Genomic DNA, 20,796 nt, shown 5'->3' on the forward strand with positions numbered 1-20,796 from the left:
TATTCATCAAAGTTTTTCTTATCTAACACTTGAGTTTCAATTATTGCTATTTAGTAAAGTATTAGCCAACTTTTCTTATTGCATTCAACTCCAAATATATCATTCATTACAAGAGAAGCCTCTATTTGTAAACTCTTTATTTTCAAATTTGTGGGTTGGGTTGAGGTCCCGAAAATCTTAACATTGTAAAAGGATCAGTGCTCCTTAGTTGTAAGTCAGTGGAAGCGTTGTAAAATGGTTGGATTGCACCGTAAGTCAATCAATATAGTGAAAAGGTCTTGCACGTGACGGAGAGTTTGATAACGGTAGACGTAGATAATTACATTGGATCAAACTTCCATATCATATCATTTGACTTCTCTTCCCTTTTACTTATCTTTGCTTTTATTTATTACTTGTGGTTTCATCTTAGTCTTAGCTTTTTCTTTTTCTTTTTTGCATATTTATAAATATTTGATTAATTGCTACATTTAAGTGAGTATTAGTTGTGTAATTAGAATTATTTTTCGAAAAAATTGCAATAATCAATTCACCCTCTTTTGGTTAGCTAGTCTTGAGCTTTCAGTGATATGGATGATTGGGCATCTACCTCATGAGATTAGGCCTATTTTTTGGGTCAATGGATACGTGGTTGGCCTTTAGTTTTTCATGATGGGTGGAACCTACATAGAGTAGGGAAAATTGCAGCAACAATTTTTACTCTTTTCATTTTTTGCAGACTTTACTCTTAATATTCATTTTTGTACCAGCGAAGGTTTCTAACATTTCATAAATATGCATATGAGGTCCATCTGGATGGAAACCGTTCAAAACACCGTCAATTGATCGAGAAAATTCCTTGAACTGTCTATTATTGCGACGATTATATTGGATGTTGATACATTTTTGGACAGTATTTTAGATGATTTTATTGAATTTTGATTCCTTAATTTTCTCAGTCAATTGATGGTGTTTTGGTCAATTTTCATCCAGATGGACCTCAATTGCATATTTATGAAATGTTAGGAACCTCCGCTAACATAAAATGAAGGTTAAAGTAAAGTTTGCAAAAATGAAAATGTTAGGGACTGCTGCTGCAATTTTCCCTAAAAAGCATAAAAAGTTAGTTCACTCCATCTCCAAGAAAACGTTTGACAAATTGGGTTTCCCCATCAAGAGTTGTGTTCGTACAATTTATTCTTGGTAGTTGGCATAGTTTTTGAATGAAATAATTGTCTTCCCTCTACTCTGAAAGTTCTTCGTCTTAAATCTGATGATAATGAATAACAGATATTAATGGTGTAGATCCCTTAATAAAGCTGCGATAGTGGAAAGTAACAATAATCAAGCAGCAGAAGGGATGAAAACCCACAGAGACTGGCCACAGTGATCAAGGTAGAGGACACGAAACTCCTATTTGGTTAAGTTCATTAATATTTGAAATACGTATAGCACAAACCTCAACATTCTTCACTAAACAAAGCATCAAATGAACAGAAAGATAGGCCATAATTTTGAAATCCCACCAACCTGTATATCATCTCTGACAGTAATTGGGACGATATTTACAAGGGTGGAGCCATGAGGGACGAGTTTTTTCTTTATTTTTTGTTAATATACTGGAATATTACATTAAAAAAAAATTACCAAAATTTTTTTACCCTCTTAAAACAATTGGGCCTAGGGACAGGTTTTGGCTCCCTCTGCCCCCATGATCATTTCAACCATTATTTATAGGGGTACTTACAAAAATACCTCTAAAATTAAAGATCTTTTAAAAAATTATATAAAAGGTATTTTGAAATTTGAAAAATACTTTGTAAAATGAAGTGTGTATTAATACAATGGCACTTTTTTTTCTAAAATTAAGTGTCACTTAATACAATGGCGCTTTTTAAAATTAATTGTCACTTTTAGTAAAAAGAGGTGTTTGTAATTCAAAAAAGTCACAGAAATTAGACAAAAAGTAACAAACAATAAAAAGAAGTGACAAATACTCAAAAAAAGAAATTCAAAAAAGTAACAAACGCTCCAAAAAGTGACAAACACCAAAGGAAGTAACAGAAATTCTATAAAATAAAAAATAAAAAGTGAAACAACAAAAAAGTGACAAAAATTCTAAAAAGTGACATACACTCAAAGCAAAGTGACAAAAATTTGAAAAAAGTGTCACTAAAAAGTGACGCATAGCCTTCCCACTTTAGAAAATGGTTAAACATTTACCACACCAAAATAGCTCCAATTGAACAAGTTTTTACAAGAAAATAAAAAAATCAGTTAACTTTATCTCTACATGATGTTTTCATTTCAAGTTTTACTAGAGAATGATGCATCACTCCATTTCGAACACTGATTAGAGCAGTAGGGCAACAACATTAGTAATCATACAAGAGAGAAAATTTAATTTATCTAAGCAGCCTTAGATTAGGAAAACTTTTAACAATAAACATTAAAGATACATGAAAGAGGCAATTTTTTCTAAAAAAGTCAAGGTTTTATCGTGTACTACGACACTATAATATAATGAAAAATGACATCCCATCCCATCAAGAAAATAATTAGTATGCCGCCCTTTAGACTGAAGCTCTAAGAGAAAGGGAGAAAACATGCTATTCATCCTCTCATACCAATCCTGCAAGAATTCAAGCACCTTTTGCCAAATGATTGATGAACACAATAAATTACTATGTGACATACTTCTTAGGGCAAAAGTAACCAATATAAAATGATAATGCAAACAATTTGAGAGCATAATCAAATATTGCATAATAATATGTTGCTAAAAAAAATATTGACAAAAAGGTAACCATGATCCAAGTGCCCACAGTCAATTCCAGACTATTATATGGTATTGCAGTAAATACGTAAAATGTACCTAAAAACTAAACAAGAAACCACAATAATCCACATCTTGCACAAGGTTTGGCACCAAGAGAAGGCATCCCATTGCAATCCCTTCTTTGCTTGACAAAGAGGCCAATCACACAAAAATCATGCATAGAACTGATAGAAGGCAGCATACAGAAACATCAGATATTATATAACCCTATGATTTAGCTTCAAGAAACTTGTTCGAGAACGCAATTTTTGTTATCTAGTTTTTATTCAATTCACGTGTTACATCTCGTCTGGCAAAAGCTCCAGAGAATCCTATATGGTAGGTGAACTTGGACTTGCACTCCACATTACTCTACCAAGAGGCAGTTTGGCCAAACCCCTGTGAAGAGGTCAAACCTATATGTAATCCATTTGCCTGAGTCGACCCTATTTGAAGAATCGAACCCTCATGACAAGGCGAGGTTGTTAGGGGTCTAGTAGGAGATCTTTTATGCAATTCTTAATATGTGATTGATTTGACAACTCACTTCTACTATCGCCCTATCTAGCCAATCAATTCAAGTCTAAGCTATGTGTCAAGTTTATGGGCAACAAATAATATTAGCATTGAATATTTATGATTGATTGATATCTTTAACAAGAGGCCTTAGCAGCGTGGATGAGGCCACGTATACTTCCATCCTACGGTTGGTATTCATTTTATTCTACTATAAAAGTTCACCCAATTTACCATTTCAAAAATAATGCAAGTTTAAACTTTGAAATTTTAACTTTGTTATCCTTACTATTATTATTAGATATTCTCCCCAAAGTCGACCCTTCTTTTTATGTTCGAGGCTCCCTTCTAAAGCACCTCCCACGTTCATATACTTACTATTTCAACTAACTTGATCGTTGGAATACTCGCAGCGAACTCTACCACTAACAAAAAGAAGTCGGATGTAGCTAACGGTTTGTCTAAGTGTGTAATAATCAAACTTATGTGGACATGGGAGGCTTTGGAATATGTTGGCTACATTGGAGGCACAAAAATCGAGGTCAATATTGTGTTTTCAAAATAAAAAAGAAACATTTATAAAACTGATTTTGAAGTATCAGTCTACTTAGAAAAAATACGCATCAAAATAAATATAACATGAAAAGATTTATTTATGTACGAACTTCAGTGTCATACTATTTTCATCAATAAATGTGAAGTGATGGGACCAATAAGAGGAAATTTTCCACTGATCTCTTCATCAATAAAATTCGGAATTACAATCACGGAAGCTTCTGATTTCGTGGTTTTTGATTTAGGATTTTTTGGGATCCTAGGTTCAGTGGTTGAAGTGATTCGTGGGTGAGAGTTTCTAAGGAAAAATTTTGGAGTTTTCTACGAGTTGGATGATTTTGATATAATTTGAGGGTTTTGATTTGGGGTTTAAGGCTTTGGCGTACTTTGAATGTATTATCTACTGGTTAAAAAATTTAGCCTCGCTTGGCCCCATTAAATTAAATTTTATTTTTCTCTTTCTTATTTTCAACTACACAATCTTTCATAAAATAATATTACACGTAAACTCAAAATTTTTATTTTTTTCAACGACACATTCGCCAAAACAAATACTCTTCCACCATTAAAATTTGAAATAATGAAGGCCAAACGAGAGCGTAATTAGTTGTAAGTGTAATATTCTAATTTTATTTTTATTTTTGGAGCGTAATGAGCCTAATTTCCTATTACTATTTATATTTACGCAAGCATTTATGCTTTTCATATAGGTGATCGAACGTATAGCATTCCTAATTTCCAAGGGGCAAGGGAACTACTCGATATATATATTATTTTATTTTTCTTTTCTTTTTTTTAATAACTCAAGTGTTCATGTTTCGCCTAACTAATCTTGAGGAGTAATGGCCCTCTGGCCTTCTCCTCTGGTTTGCCACCCAAGTAATTCGGATGCGGTTACAACTTATACATATTTGGACCGAACATTCGGGATGCGATTCTCCTCACTGTAAGCCTCCCTTTATGACGTGTGGACAGGACCCCCGGAGGGACTACAAAGCGTACCATAACTTTGCCTCAACAGGATAACTGCCTTCCAATATAAATGTTTCCTTCCAACTGTCGTGGAGATTCGAACCTTCGATGCTCTGTATAGAACCATCCTGGTTTACTACTGCGCCATGCCTGTGGGGCAGGGAACTACTCGATATTACTCATATTTTTTCTTGAGGATAGAATATTCAACGCTGTTAAGTTGACTAGTCGTTTTTGTAGAATTATTTGGTGTTTCAACAAAGACCAAAGGAAGGCCCCGACTGCGAACTCTCTCTTGTAGGCTAAATCACCATTTACGGATAAGCCATAATTTGCCAAAACTCGGTCCAGCTTCCATCCGGGCATTCCTCATAGTCCTTTCGAGTGTATTTAGGGTAGTGTAGGGGCACTTGAAAGAAACCACCAATCGTTTTCCTCGCTCCCCATTAATGGTTTTCTATTTTCTTAATATGTTCGTTGTATTAATTAAGCCCCCATTTGGTATTACTTTTTCATTCCAAAAAAATTGATTTTTTGACAATTATTTCACTATTTCAACCGTCATTTTTTATTTTTTCACTCACAAGTGACCCTCACTTTTATCTTTAACAGTCAAAAAATAAATTCTCATAATCACTATCGAACGGACCGTAAGTTACGTTTCCCTTTTATATATGAGTTAATGGAGAGGCTCTACAATTAGGGTTGGACAAAACTCTCAAATAGAATTGGACTCGAATCGAACTGAACAGTACCGAGTGGTTCTTCTTAAATTAAATACTCAAACGAGTATTTGAATTGACGGTTCGATTCGATTCTTAATTCTAAATGAAGAATCGAATCTCCCTAATTTTTAAAATTTTTAATCTTAAATAAGTGAAAATATTTTATTTTTTTAAAATAAACTTGCTAACTAATTAGCCCAGACCCAAAATATATATTCCTATTTTTAATTTTCAACAAAATCAAACTTAATCAAATGACCTAAGTTTTACCATAATCCCTTATTCTATCGTTTCTGCCATTTTAGAGAATCAAATTGAAAGTTCGACTGCACCTCTCTTTATTATTGTAAGCTCACTATCTCTTTATCTTGTGATTTTAATAGTAAAATCTATAAAGAACTTAACAAAGAGATGCGCAAAAGATATTATAGGATTGAACTACGTTATTTTGTAAAACTTATAATTGACATATCATAGTTGAATTAATATAGCATTATAAATATAAAAAAAATTAATTATTGTACGAAACTTGGGAATCAAATAGAACTGAAAACCAAACCAAATGAAATTGAACCCAAATAGTTTCATAACTAAATTTGGATTCGACGATTTCACTTACTAAATATCCGAAAACTTGATTCAATTATCTTCAGAATCGAACCAACCATATCCAACCCTATCTACATCCATACATGTTAAGCCCTGTTTGAACCTCATTATCAAAAAAATTATTTTTTTAAACTTATTTTCAACTAAACATTCTCCAAATAAAATAAATTTACACTTAAACTCAACCCAAAAATATTTTCCATTTTTTAACCACACAATCTCAAATAAACAAATAAATAAAATAATTATTGCAAAATCTATTTTTCCCAAAAATGAAACTCAAACATAGAAAATAATTAGGAAGAGATGAAGTTTGAACAAAATAGAAAATAATCCCTCTGCAATAAAAATAAATAAATAAAATGATTAAAAATGGAAGTAGAAAAATTCCCTTCTCTTTTCCAATAATTTAAACCTTAATTTTTTTTTCCTTTTTTTTTGGTTTAGTTTTAGATCTAACGAAGTCGTTAGTAACATAATGTTCTCGATTGAAGAAAGATTCGGATTTTCCACATTCCTTACTCGTATATGTTTCAATCTCTTCCACACCATTTTGTTTTGATTAAAATTTATATCTCCTTATTTGTTTCTCATTCTTCTAAAAATTCATTTTTAACCACACATTTTTTAATAAAATAATATTACACGCAAATTCAAAATTTTTCTTTAATTTTTAACTATGCATTCTCTATTAATTTACTATTCAAAATACATTAATTCCCAAAATGAGGGTAGTTTGACGTAAACTACTACCTTATTATCAATGAAGCCAAAAGATTACAAATTAATCTCGTTGACTTCCATAGTCGGCAATTTCTTTCCTGCTCTTAACAAAAACAAGGATGTGTGATTTATGTTGGGATCTGTGATCAGTACTAGAAGTAAGCAAGTTTCAGAATTTATAAATGACATCAAAAAAATTTAAGGTGCATTTTCAAGTTGTTTTCAGCTTGCAAAACATCAAAATTTTGTTTGATCTGATATTTAAAAATATATATATATATATATTTTTTGAAAATAAACTTATAAAATTGAAAGGGTGGCACAATGATGCAACAACCCCTCATTGACTTAATGTGTTGACCGGTTGAATTTTGTTAAATCTGTTAAAAATTCTTCCTGGAAGAAAAACTTGTTTCTATTTTTTTAAACCGCATTTGGACCTTTAAATGGACAGCTGAGATGATGCCATGTGTTAACCCTCAACCGTAAGATGGCTGACCATTGGTGACTCTTACATAAGGCTCCTCTAGGGTTTCACGTGCGAGATTCAATTTTCATTCTTCCAAATTGTTCTCTCTTTTTGGCTGCGAGACTTCTTCGTCTTCTCTCTGAAAAATTCAAAACCCTTGTTTGATTTTTTCTAACTCAAAATAGTGTTATCTTGGGTGATTTCTACTACTAGAGGTTTGTGTTCTTGTGTGAACTTTTGATTTTGAGGGAAGGATGTGCTCTTTACTATGATCTTGTGTGGTTACGGTCTGAGTGCCAAAAATCCTTATTTCGATCGTGTGCTCCTGGAGACGGAAGCACTCGTGATTCTTCCAAAGGCACGAAGTTCTGTGGATTTTGGATGCCTTTTGCCTTACGGCAAACAACAAAAATCGATCTTTAATTTCTGTCCAATTTATTACTTCAGTTTTTAATACGTGTTTTTTTTTTGGTAGCTTGTTATAATAATTGCCTAATTTGTTGAACCTCCTCTTTACAGTGGTATCAGAGCTCTTGAACGGAGGTTCTTGAATCTATTCGTGTAGATCTAAAAATGTGACACTCAATTTTAGCTAACATTCGTTATTTCTTGAAACTCTAATGAAGGGATCTGGTGAGATTGTTCTGTTTTTCGATTAATATTTCAGATTAAATTGTATATACACTTAAGTTTGCTGCAACTGTGAGTAAAATCCTTGATTTGCGACTGAATGGGTAATTCCTTTGTCCAAAAACCCTTAGGTTGTCTGGAATCTGAGGGTTACCTTGACTTAAGCCAAAGGTCTTGATATTGATATGCTGTTGTGATACTTATTAGTGTATAACCTTGGTTCTTGCTACTTAAATGTGATTTGCGTTGTGAAAAACACGATGTGACTCCAAGACTTTGAATAATTCCTGTGAAATAACTGAAGTTCCTTACAACTTGTGATTACTGTATATTCATGTCCCTTGTGTGGTGATACTTGAATTGATTTTAAGTTGTAAGTATTTGTGAAGTGTCTACCTGATCTGCATATAGTGAGTTCGCATTCAAATTTTTCAAAAACAATAAGAAATACAAAATTTGAATTAGATATTTTTAATGGTAAAGGAGACTTCAGTCTCTGACGCTAGAAAATGAGAGCAATTTTGTTACAACAAAAATGTGCTAAAACTATTGATGAAATATGGCCTGATGATTTAGAAGAGACCAAGATAATTGAACTTGATGAAACTGCCTGAAATTCAATTTTGCTGCATTTATCTGACAATGTACTTAGAGAAATTGGTAAGACTACGACTGCTGCTGAGTTGTGGAAAAAGTTGAAAGATACGTGCTTGAACAGATCTATGCCTAATAAAGTGTATCTTCTGAAACAGTTCTTTGGTTTTAAACTTGATCCATCACTTGATCTTGAGGCTAATATTGATAGATTTAATAGATTATCACATGACCTAGCCGACTGTGATGAGAATCTCTCAAAAGATCAGTTGGCTGTGGTCTTGCTAAATTCAATTGGTGATAAGTATAAAGATGTTAAAAGTGCAATTGAATATGGGAGGGAAACTCTAACCACTGATGTGATCATTAACACTTTAAGCAATAAGGAGTTAGAGTTAAAGTCTGACAGGAGAGAATCTATCAATGGGGAGAACTTGATGGCTAAGACTAAGTCTAATCCTAAGACTGTGAACTTTAACAAAAAACCTAGACACAAGAAAAAGGCAAATCGTAATGATAGAATGAAAATGAAGACTAAAGTAAAGAAGTGTTTCTGTTGTCTTAGTGAGGGTCATTTTATCAAAAGTTGTCCCAAAAGACTTAGTGATTTGAAAAATAAAGATGATGGTGGTGCAGCCTTAGCCTACAATAATGAGACCTTAATTGATGAAGTTTACGTGGCTGTAAGCTGTCCACCTTGTCAAGAGTAGATTCTTGACTCGGGCTGCACCTACCATATGTGTCCAAATAAATAATGGTTCATTGAGTTTGAAAATGTAATTGGTGGTAAGGTTTTAATGGGTAATTACATGACATGTCAGGTTAAAAGAATAGGAAAAATCACTTTGAAAGTAAAATGAAATAATAAACTGGTCTTGGAAAAGACTAGATATGTTCTTGATTTACAAAGAAATCTTATTTCCTTAGAGGTTCTAGATAACCTAAACTATGACATATTGATTAACAAGGGATACATTAAAATCTTAAGGTGTTCACAAGTAATTGTTGAAGCCCCAAAGAGACATGTCCTATATATTTTACAAACTGAAAATTCTTTAGAATCTACATCGGCAGTAATCTCAGTCCAAAATGATAAGTCACAAATATGACATAAAAGATTGGACCATATTAGTGACAAAAGGGCTACAGATTTTGAAAAATCAGGGTGCCTTTAGAAAGGATAACATAGGAAAACTTAATTTTTGTGACTATTGCATTCTTGAAAAACATAACAGATGACCTTTCTTGCCCGTAATGCATAAATCTATGTCTATACTTGAATATTTGCATGCTGATATTTGGGGACCAGCTTCTATAACAAGTCATACTGGTTTTAAATATTTCCTATCAATTATTGATGATTTTCTAGAAAAAATTGGACTTTTCTTTTAAAATCAAAGTCTGATACTTTTGGTGTTTTCAAGGACTGGAAAACTTTGATTGAGAACCAAACTGACAAAAATATTAAGGTCTTAAGAATTGATAATGGTTTGGAATTCTACAATCTTGAATTTGATGAGTTGTACAAATTTTCTGGTATATTAAGACATCGAATAGTACCACAACAAAATGGTTTGGCCGAAAGAATTAATAGAACAATTCTTGAAAAAATGAGATGTATGCTTTTAAGTGCAGGCTTGCCTAAGATTTTTTGGGAGGAAGCTATTAAAACTGCTAGTTATCTGATTAATAGAAGCCCTTCTAGTGCTATACACTTTAAAGAGATTTGGAGTGGAAAACTAGTTGACTTTAGTAACTTGAGGGTATTTGGTTGTGCAGCCTTTGCACACCAATCTGAAGGAAAATTAGAATCTAGGGCCCTTAAATGTGTATTCTTGGGTTATGATGAAGGGGTATAGGCTATGGGTAAGGGAAAACAAAGGCTATAAGATCATAATCAGTAGAAATGTAGTGTTTAATGAAGATGATCTTCCCTGCCTTAAGTCTGAAAATAAAATAGAGCCCTTAAGTCAGGGTGAAAGTGTGGAAAAAGGGGTTGAAATTGAGGTGGAGCAATTTGATGATGAAAATCATCAGAATGTTATACAACCTGATGAGAGAAATGAGGAGATACCTGGTAATGGTGTTCCTAATGATGAATCTGAAGCTAAATTAGAAACTGATCGGCCTTTAGACAATTATCAACTTACTAGAGATAGGCAAAAAAGACAAATAAGGCCTCCTGTTAGGTTTGATGAAGATGTATCTTTGCTATCTCATCAAAGTATGGTTGCAAATGAGCCCGAGTCCTTTGAGGAAGCCATAAATAGTAAAGATTCTAAAGAATGGCTTGTAGCAATGCAAGATGAAATGCAATCACTTAAAAAGAATAGAACTTGAATTTTGGTAAAAAGACCAGACGGAAAAAGGGTGTTGACTGTAAATGGATTTTCAAAATTAAAAGAGGTGAACAAAGTGAAAATGATATAAGATTCAAAGCTAGACTAGTGGTTAAGGGTTTTACCCAAAAAGAAGGAGTAGATTTCAATGAAATCTTTTCACCCGTTGTAAAATTTACTATTGTTAAGGTTATTTTGGCCTTAGCTACATAGTTTAATTGGGAGCTAGATCAATTAGATGTGAAAATAGTTTTTTTAAATAGTGATCTAGACAAAACCATTTACATGAAACAACCCAAAGGATTTGAGGTAAATCAGAAATCTGACTTAGTTTGCCTTCTTAAAAAATCCCTATCTGGCTTAAAACAAGTTCCAAGGCAATGGTATAAAAATTTGACAATTTTGTACTTGGAGGAGGTTTTAAGAGAAAATCCCTATTTGGCTTAAAACAAGTTCCAAGGCAATGGTATAAAAAATTTGACAATTTTGTACTTGGAGGTGGTTTTAAGAGAAGCAACTTCGATACTCGCTTGTATTGTAAAGGAAATGGTGAAGAAAATTTCCTTTATCTACTCTTTTATGTGGAAGACATTCTATTGGAAAGTCATGACATAAAAGAGATAGAAGATATCAAAAATAAACTAAAATCAGAATTTGAAATGAAGAACTTAGGTCCAGTAAGAAAGATTTTAGGTATTGAAGTTAAAAGAAATAGGAGAAAAGGCACACTAAGTCTTAGCCAACAGTCATATATGCTAAAATTGCTAAATAAATTTTCTATGTTTGATTCCAAAAGTGTGAGTTTGCCTTTGGCAAATCATTTTAAACTCTCAAATGAATAATGTCCTAAATCTAAAAAATAATTTGAAAGGATGGCAAGAGTGACATATTCTAAAGCAGTTGGGTTTGTCATGTACCTCATGGTTTGTTCTAGGCCAAATTTAGCATATTTTATAAGTGTTTTAAGTAGATATATGTCAAATCCAGGTGAAGCTCGTTGAGAAGCCATGAAATAGCTTTTTAGATACATTAAAGGTACATTAGATTTAGGTATTCAGTTCAGAAAACAAAATGAAGGTGTTGTATTGAGAGGGTATACTGATTCAGACTATGCTGGTGATAGGGATAATAGGAAGTCCATTTCAGTCTATATGTATACTTTATGTAAATCTTGCATTAGCTAGAGATCCCAGCTCCGAAAGATAGTTGCATTATCATCTACCGAGGTTGAATATATTGCTGCAACATATGCTATAAAAGAAGGAATATGGCTGAAAGGGTTATTAAATGAATTTGGCTTTGTTAAAGAAGAGAGGGTATACTGATTCAGACTATGCTGGTGATAGGGATAATAGGAAGTCCATTTCAGTCTATATGTATACTTTATGTAAATCTTCATTAGCTAGAGATCCCAGCTCCAAAAGATAGTTGCATTATCATCTACCGAGGTTGAATATATTGCTGCAACAGATGCTATAAAAGAAGGAATATGGCTGAAAGGGTTATTAAATGAATTTGGCTTTGTTAAAGAAGAAGTTCTTTATTCTGATAGTCAGTCAGTCATTGATTTAAGTAGAAATCCAATCTTGCATAATAAATTTAAACATGTTGATATTAGATTTCACTTTATAAGAGATAGTATTTCACAAGGAGTTGTGAAACTTGAAAAGATTTATACTAATTTTAACCCTGCTCATGCAAGTACAAAGGTGTTGCCCCTTAACAAGTTTATGGACTGCCTGAACTTGTTGAACATCATTGCATGCTGATTTGAGTATCTGAGAAGAGAGCTAATGATGTCTAAAAATTGGGAGTAACCACACTGTGAGTGAATGTGGATCATTGTACCAAGATGGAGATTGAAAGGGCAGCACAATGATGCAACAACCCCTTATTGACTTAATGTGTTGACCGGTTGAATCATATTAAATCAGTTAAAAATTCTTGTCGGAAGAAAAACGTGTTTCTGTTTTTTAAAACCACATTTGGACCTTTAATTGGATGCTTGAGATGGTGCCATATGTTAACCCCTCAACCGTAGGATGGCTGACCATTGGTGACTCTTATATAAGGCTCCTCTAGGGTTTCACGTGTAAGATTCAATTTTCATTCTTCCAGATTCTTCCTTCTCTCTCTGGCGCGAGACTTCTACGTCTTCTCTCTGAAAAATTCAAAACCCTCGTTTGATTTTTTCTAACTCAAAATAGTGTTATCTTGGGTGATTTCTACTACTAGAGGGTTGTGTTCTTGTGTGAACTTTCAATTTTGAGGGAAGACTGTGCCCTTTATTGTGATCTTGTGTGATTACAGTCTAAGTGCCAAAAATCCTTATTTCGAACCCTTGGTTTTGAGATTCATACTAGCCGTGTGCTCCTGAAGACGGAAGCACTCGTGATTCTTCCAAAGGCGCGAAATTCTGTGGATTTTGGGTGTCTTTTGCCTTACGGCAAACAGTAGAAATCGATCTTTAATTTCTGTCCAATTTATTACTTCAGTTTTTAATGCATGTTTTTTTTGGTAGCTTGTTATAATAATTGCCTAATTTGTTGAACCTCCGCTTTACAAAAATAAAACTCAAAATACATTTTATACATTTTGAGCATTTTCAATGTAAATTCTGAAAATAGTCCAAACATAAAACCAAGTGTTTGAATAAAATTTAAAATTAAAAAAAATAAAATTCAAAAAAATAAATTAAAAATTGATAAAATTTTAAAAAATAAAAGTTTTGAAAAAATATAATCTAATTAGACATGAATGTAGTTAAAAAAAAAAAAAAAATTAACTTTCGTCTGGCAAGTTAAAGAGGAATATTGAGATGAATGATGATAAGTTTCATGAAATATGTATATAATGATAATTAATAATTATGAATGTTCGACTATGTAACGATTTATAAATTGTGAGTGCAAGATGCTAAAAACGTAGAGACATAATTGCAATATTCTCCCTCTAAAAATGGAAAATTACACCATTGGTCCCGACTTATTAGGGCGGTTGCAATATCTTCCCTGCCATTTCGTCTTGGATGTTTACACCTTTATTTATTATTATTATTTTTTCACTAATTTGTAATGTATTTATGTCTCATCCTTTTTTGTCATATTTTTACGTTCAAGCTTTAATTAACTAACACACATATTCCGTGTTCTGTTACATTTTTATATTTGTTTATTTAAAATATAAGGTTCAAACATAAAAGAGGAGTAAATACAATATTCACACAAAAAAATTTATTTGTTATACCACATTTTAATTCTACTTAAAGTTCTCAACCTTTATTTATTATAACATTTATATCCCTAATGACTTTTTATGGTATTCTTATTTTCGAACTTTTTATTAATTAACACATTTTATTTTTTTATAACTATTTATGTTCAAAAGGTTCGTTGAAATGGCGTATTCCAACTTATTTTTCCATTAAATAAGTACGTACAAAAGTATTTTTTTCCTCGTTTTAAAGTATGAAAATTAAATATTTTGACATAAGTCATTGTCAAATGTGAGATATGCAAATTAATGGAAGGTTGAAAATAAGAATTCAACGAAAAAAACTAGAAAAAATTTATTACAACAAATAAAGACTGAGAAATTAAACTATAATTAAGCCCTCGTTTGACCCCCATTTCCTGAAAATGAAAATGGGGGGAATAATGTTTTTTTAGAAAAATGAATAGTTGAAAAAGAATGAAAAGTTTTCGATTTACGTGTAATATTTTTTGTGAAAGATTGTGTGATTGAAAATAGGAGATAGAAAAATGGAATGTAATGTAATTGAATATAATGAGAATCAAACGGGAGCTAAAATGTGATATAACAAATTTTGTAGTGTAATGTAATCACTTATTTACCCCTCCATCCATTCCCAATCTGATCTTTTCGTTAGTGCAACAACTTTTTTCCAATTTCCCTTCTGATCAATAATACGACGTCAAAAGTTTCACATTTCCCTCCCTCGAAAGCAGAAACCGCAGGAAAAACGTTTAAGACACTTCAATCAAACACTTTCTTCACTCTCAAGCTATGTTCAAGTAGCAAAATTCTAAATAATATACGAAACTCACTTCGAAACAGCAAATCCAAAGTCTGAATCTTTCAGAATATGAAGGAAATGGGCAATGAAGGGGCCGCGGATCTGTTCAAATCCGTAACTTTAATCAGATTCTCAGGATTTATACTCGTATCAGTGGTTTTCTTCTACTTGGGCAAGCATTTTTCCGATGGTTCTTCACAGCAACTCGTTTTTTTCTCCACCCACCAAAACCCAGATCACAATGAAATTACAGGGCCACCGTCCTCCGTTGCCCTCTCCCCGAATCACAATAAAGTCTTCAATATTACTTCCCTTATAAATGACCCTTCTCCTGCCCAAAATAATGAAAAAGGAGAACAGAAACGCATAGTAGCAGTTTCACCACCACTCCATCAGTCGCCGACTCCGGTGGTGAAAAGGATGGGGGTGGTGGATGAGAATGGGGTGATGGCGGAGGATTTTGAGGTGGGGGAGTATGATACGGAGGTGGTAAAGAATTGGGGGAAGGCAAATGATACATTGGATTTGGAGAGTGATGGCAAAGGAGATAAGGTTAGATTTAGGGTTAACAAGTTTCCATTGTGCCCTGAGAGTATGAGGGAGTACATTCCCTGTTTGGACAACGAGGAGGCAATTAAGAAGTTGAAATCTACAGAGAAAGGGGAAAATTTTGAGCGTCATTGCCCTGAAAAGGGCAAGGAAATGAATTGCTTGGTCCCGTCTCCTAAAGGATATAAGACGCCCATTCCATGGCCCCAAAGCCGTGACGAGGTAACTTATTTTCTGCAAGGATAAGATCTGTTTTTGGTGTTTTTTTCATTCATTTAGGTTCTGTGTTGAAGAAAGTGGAGAATTTGATTGAGAGTTATAATGTTATTTCTTAGAGTTGGTACTGAAACTTAGTAATTGTATACAGAAATGGGTATGAGTACTTGCTTTTTTCTGCAAAGATGTGACTTAATAGTGTTATTTGTGGGTTAGTTTCAAATTTATAAGTAAGATTAAAAGCTATAATTGGTATAAAATGAAAATGCAAATGATTCGAATGATAATATGTGTTTTTATGGTGAAACTAGAATTTTTATTTGAATCCATTTATGGAATTTTTGTGGCTTTTCCTTGTAATAACATCCAGGTTTGGTTTAGCAATGTTCCTCATGCACGTTTAGCTGAGGATAAAGGAGGTCAAAATTGGATCTCTATAAACAAGGACAAGTTCAAGTTTCCTGGAGGCGGCACACAGTTTATACATGGGGCAGATCAGTACTTGGATCAGATTGAGAAGGTGTTCCTATTGTTTTAATTAACATTAACTGCTAGTACCGTAAAATAGAGAATGGGCTTTGAGTCTTCTAGTTTTCATAATTGTCTAGATGATCCCTGAAATCGCATTTGGCCACCATACCCGAGTAGCTTTGGATGTTGGCTGTGGTGTGGCAAGTTTTGGTGCATATCTATTGTCACGAAATGTTACCACCTTATCTGTAGCTCCAAAAGACGTTCATGAGAACCAAATTCAATTTGCACTTGAGCGTGGTGTGCCTGCAATGGTTGCAGCTTTTGCAACACGACGATTACTGTATCCAAGTCAAGCATTTGACTTGATACATTGTTCAAGATGTAGAATCAATTGGACTCGAGATGGTTTGTATCCGTATCTTGTATGCTATTTTATGACTTTATCTTAATATTGTTGATTGTTAGAGAGCTTCAGTGATTTCTTCATGCTCTTTGCATATTATACTCCTGTTTTCAATTATTATTTTCTATTTTATAAAACTGAATTTAATTGCAACTGAAATTTTCTTTAGGTTCTATATAGTCCTCAAATGAGATTTGGTTCGTGGGATTTTGTACTCCCAGAAATCAAAGAATTTCAGGGGAACCCTTAAAACCAATTCATCCTTTGAACTGGAAACTGAGATCATAGTAAATGGTTGTAATTCATAAATCTGTAGAGCAATCTGTGACCAAAAAAATAGTTTAGGGAACTTCTAATGTCAGTCTCAAAAGTCCAAATTATTTAGTTGTGCATTTTATGACGGTATCCATGTTATATTAATTTTGGCTCTTAATTATGAAGACAGTTATAGGTTTCTAGTTATTGTGGATTCCGGTCATCTTTCATGAAAAATCATAGTGTTAGGGTTGTTGGTTTTGAAATAATTGTTTCAATTCATATCACAACATCTTGTTGCACTGGACGGGGGAAAGATACCATTATTTGAAGATATCTTGATGTTTATCTATCATCCTTGCCATGTGATACTGCTCATACTATTTCATTATTTATTTAAGTCTTCCCTGCTCAAATTTTGTACTATTTTTGGTTCAGTGAAATATCTTTACTGATGTTAAACTCTCATTTTTTCCTTTATCTTTTCATGTGCCGTGTCAAAGATGGGATCTTGCTACTTGAAGTCAATAGGCTTCTCCGAGCTGGAGGATACTTTGCTTGGGCTGCACAGCCTGTTTATAAGCATGAAGCACTTCTCGAAGAGCAATGGGAAGGTAACAGAACATTGAAACTGTGCACAACTCAGGAATCATCATTAGTTTATCCACGAGTCAAACGGTCTCATCTTTTGGGCTTGTCATCCGTGAGACAGAGCTTAATTCTTGAGCTTTCTGTAACTCACCCTATTTCATGTCCACTTCTTTGAATCTAATTTTATATTTTGAAGTTATCACATTATAAAAAATTGAGCAAGGGCTCCCAGATCATATCTTGCATAATTGAACTTTAGCAGATGGCGCACCATCTAGGAGCAAGAACAGTTTTTGTTAAACCAATTTCCTTTGCTTGTTTCCAGAAATGGTCAACCTTACTAGTCGTCTTTGTTGGGAGCTTGTTAAGAAGGAGGGGTACATTGCTATATGGCAGAAACCCTTAAATAATACCTGCTATTTAAGCCGTGTGGAAGGAACCAAACCACCGTTATGTGATCCAGATGATGATCCAGACAGTGTTTGGTATATTTTGTGTTGTTTTCTGTTTTATCTTTTCTGTAAGTGATAACATGCAATAGATTAACATAGACGTTCCAGTTTTTTTTTTTTTAATAATTATTTTTTGGTAAATCTATCTGTTCGGTAACTAATGCATATGCAAATGAGGTGCGAGCGGGAGATAGATCTTAAGATAAAAATTGATAGCATAATTTGTTCAATGTCATCATGCATTGATATGCTTTTCTAGCATGTAATGAGTGTAGAATCAATAGGTTCTTTGAAAGAATATCGAATTATGGTAGTTCAGCTCTATATTCTTCTGTTATGTAGCTGTAAAAATGAGAGAATGTACAAGATATTGTGAAATAACATTTGTTCTCTAAGCATTAGAATTGACTTAAATCTCTTCAAATTTGGCTCATCATTGGTATCATCTGATGCTGTTATCAATCCGAAATGCAGTTAACCACAGAAATTGATTTATAATATTAGGGGTAAAATATGCTAAATTAGATAGTCAGGTTGAGCGTGCTTCATTATTGGTGTAGCAAGACTACAGCTGCTATGAATATTTTATTTAATTACCATATTGCTAAATGTGTGCTGGGTTTTGGATAGATTCTCTAGGAGTGCTGTTACCTTGTGAATGTGTCATGAGAGTATTCCTAAATATGTATAATACCTGATTAAGTAAATATAACCCTCAACTTCAGACTGGTTGAAATTAATCATTTTCAAACTTGAATTCTTCTCTCACGTTCTTGAATATGCATGCTGATATGAGTAATAAACTTGAGGCATAGAGATGCTTTCTATTCAGAAAAATGACCCATAAATTATTGAAAATTATTGTTTTTCTAAACTACATGAAAGAGATGTGAAAGAACTACAAGTAGTTACAGTATAGTTTGACTGGTTTCCAGCAAATCATCCCAAATGTTAATGGGGCTGTTCTAATATGAATCTAATTTTAAAATTTGTAAAATGTTGCTCGTGAATGTCTTTGCCTTCCATTTTATGCTGATGATTAAATTTTGCATACATCTGAGTTGGTTACAAGAGCTCTCTTTGCATTTTTCTGTCCCTTCGTATTGATAGATTCCTCTCCCAATTATGTTAGGTATGTTGATTTAAAGGCGTGTATAACACGATTGCCTGAGGAAGGGTATGGCTCGAATATTACCACCTGGCCAGCACGGTTGCAGAATCCTCCAGATAGGCTCCAGAGTATACAGATTGATGCTTACATCTCAAGGAATGAGCTTTTCAGGGCAGAATCAAGATATTGGGATGAAATAATTCAAAGCTATGTACGAGCGTTACATTGGAAGGAGTTCAGACTTAGAAATGTGTTGGATATGAGAGCTGGCTTTGGAGGGTATTACTTTTTTGCTTCCTATTTTATTATGCAGCTATATATTATGAATTGGACATCACTAAGTATTTTGTTAATTTTTGTGTTCAGTCACTCTGAATAATTGTTTCTCTGGCAGATTCGCAGCAGCACTAATCAAAAATCAATTGGATTGCTGGGTTCTCAATGTCGTCCCTGTTAGTGGACCCAATACATTGCCCGTTATATATGACCGTGGTCTTATTGGAGTTATGCATGACTGGTATGTATTTGACATAAGTTATGTATGATATTCTTATTGTTTCATGCGTGTTCCTTATTGCACAATTCATACGCATTTTCTTTCTTACATTTCTAACCCAAGCTCTCCCAACTCCAATAAATAAACGCCACAAACATTTTGGGAGGACAAGAAATAAATGCGGAAATCGACCTTCATGTCTGAAACCTTTTCACAATTTTATAACCCAAAATGTGCATTAATTATATTTGGTGGTTCCAGGCGTGGATTTGTGTTTGCAATTGTTGAGCAAGTGAACTGTCATTAGATGTTTGTATATTGAGTTTCACTTCACTTTCCAGGTGTGAAGCATTTGACACATACCCAAGAACCTATGATTTACTGCATGCTGCTGGACTGTTCTCCATTGAACAAAAAAGGTACACTAGTTCTTTATTTGCTACAATTACAAAGACAGTAAATTTCAATATTGACGATGTTGACTTGAAAAATTTCAGTTTTGAATGTTGGCGATAATAACTTATTTCATATTGTTTCATGATGGATAAAAAGTGATATTTTTTGACATTTCAATTGAAAGTATTTGATCTGTATCTTTTCATAGATGATCTTGCTTAAGTAGTCCATTTTGTTTTAGTTGTATGAAGATGTTTTGTACGTCAGAATTCTGTTGGTTTCTATACCTCAGGTGCAATATCTCGACCATCATGCTTGAAATGGATCGGATTTTAAGGCCTGGTGGACGTGTATACATTCGTGATTCTCTTACTGTTATGGATGAACTGCAAGAAATTGCGACGGCCATGGGTTGGCATGTATCAATCCGAGACACGTCTGAGGGCCCTCATGCCAGTTATAGGATATTGACAGCTGATAAACGCCTCCTACAAGCATGAAGTAAAAAACACGGGTTTCAAATCATACCTTCTATTCGTATATGCAAGGCAGGAATAAGGGTGCGGGAGTAAACATAGCTGCGACTCCATTGCAAATTGAGCTTCAAACATTCCATTAGGAGTGAATGGTGTCACTTGTATAGCAGTTTGTGTATGAGATAGCTCTCTGTGGTCATATTTAATAGAATTTTTATATTTTGCCATTTATGTAATTGTCAAATATGTGCCAGGCTCCAGTTTTCATATTCGTTCTGCTGAATATTGTAAAACAGTTGTAAACAAATTTGTTATTATTTATTCTCATTTTATAAAAATGTGTTTGAATTTGAACCTTTATTCTCATTATTTTACAAAAAAGTGTTCGAATTTGGACATGAGCCGCTTCGTC

At 33.5% G+C, this 20,796-nt stretch overlaps 1 protein-coding gene across 1 annotated transcript; it reads left to right on the top strand.

Annotated features, from left to right (window-relative positions):
- The first annotated feature begins 14,806 nt into the window (after positions 1-14,806).
- Positions 14,807-20,744, top strand: LOC111385713 (probable methyltransferase PMT11). The gene is made up of 9 exons (XM_023010158.1): positions 14,807-15,736; positions 16,101-16,250; positions 16,339-16,609; positions 17,366-17,476; positions 17,779-17,938; positions 19,038-19,295; positions 19,411-19,533; positions 19,854-19,931; positions 20,201-20,744. Exons 1-9 carry the CDS (start codon positions 15,035-15,037, stop codon positions 20,406-20,408), a joined length of 2,061 nt encoding a protein of 686 aa, XP_022865926.1. The 5' UTR covers positions 14,807-15,034; the 3' UTR covers positions 20,409-20,744.
- Positions 20,745-20,796: the final 52 nt, after the last annotated feature.

The sequence above is a fragment of the Olea europaea genome, chromosome 1 (genome assembly GCF_002742605.1).
Source record: "Olea europaea var. sylvestris chromosome 1, O_europaea_v1, whole genome shotgun sequence".
NCBI lineage: Eukaryota > Viridiplantae > Streptophyta > Magnoliopsida > Lamiales > Oleaceae > Olea > Olea europaea.

Coding starts and splice junctions, on each gene's coding strand:
- LOC111385713 (XM_023010158.1), top strand. CDS start 15,035: ATGAAGGAAATGGGCAATGAAGGGGCCGCGGATCTGTTCAAATCCGTA. Junction 15,737..16,100: donor GGCCCCAAAGCCGTGACGAG/GTAACTTATTTT, acceptor AATAACATCCAG/GTTTGGTTTAGCAATGTTCC. Junction 17,477..17,778: donor TCTCGAAGAGCAATGGGAAG/GTAACAGAACAT, acceptor GCTTGTTTCCAG/AAATGGTCAACCTTACTAGT.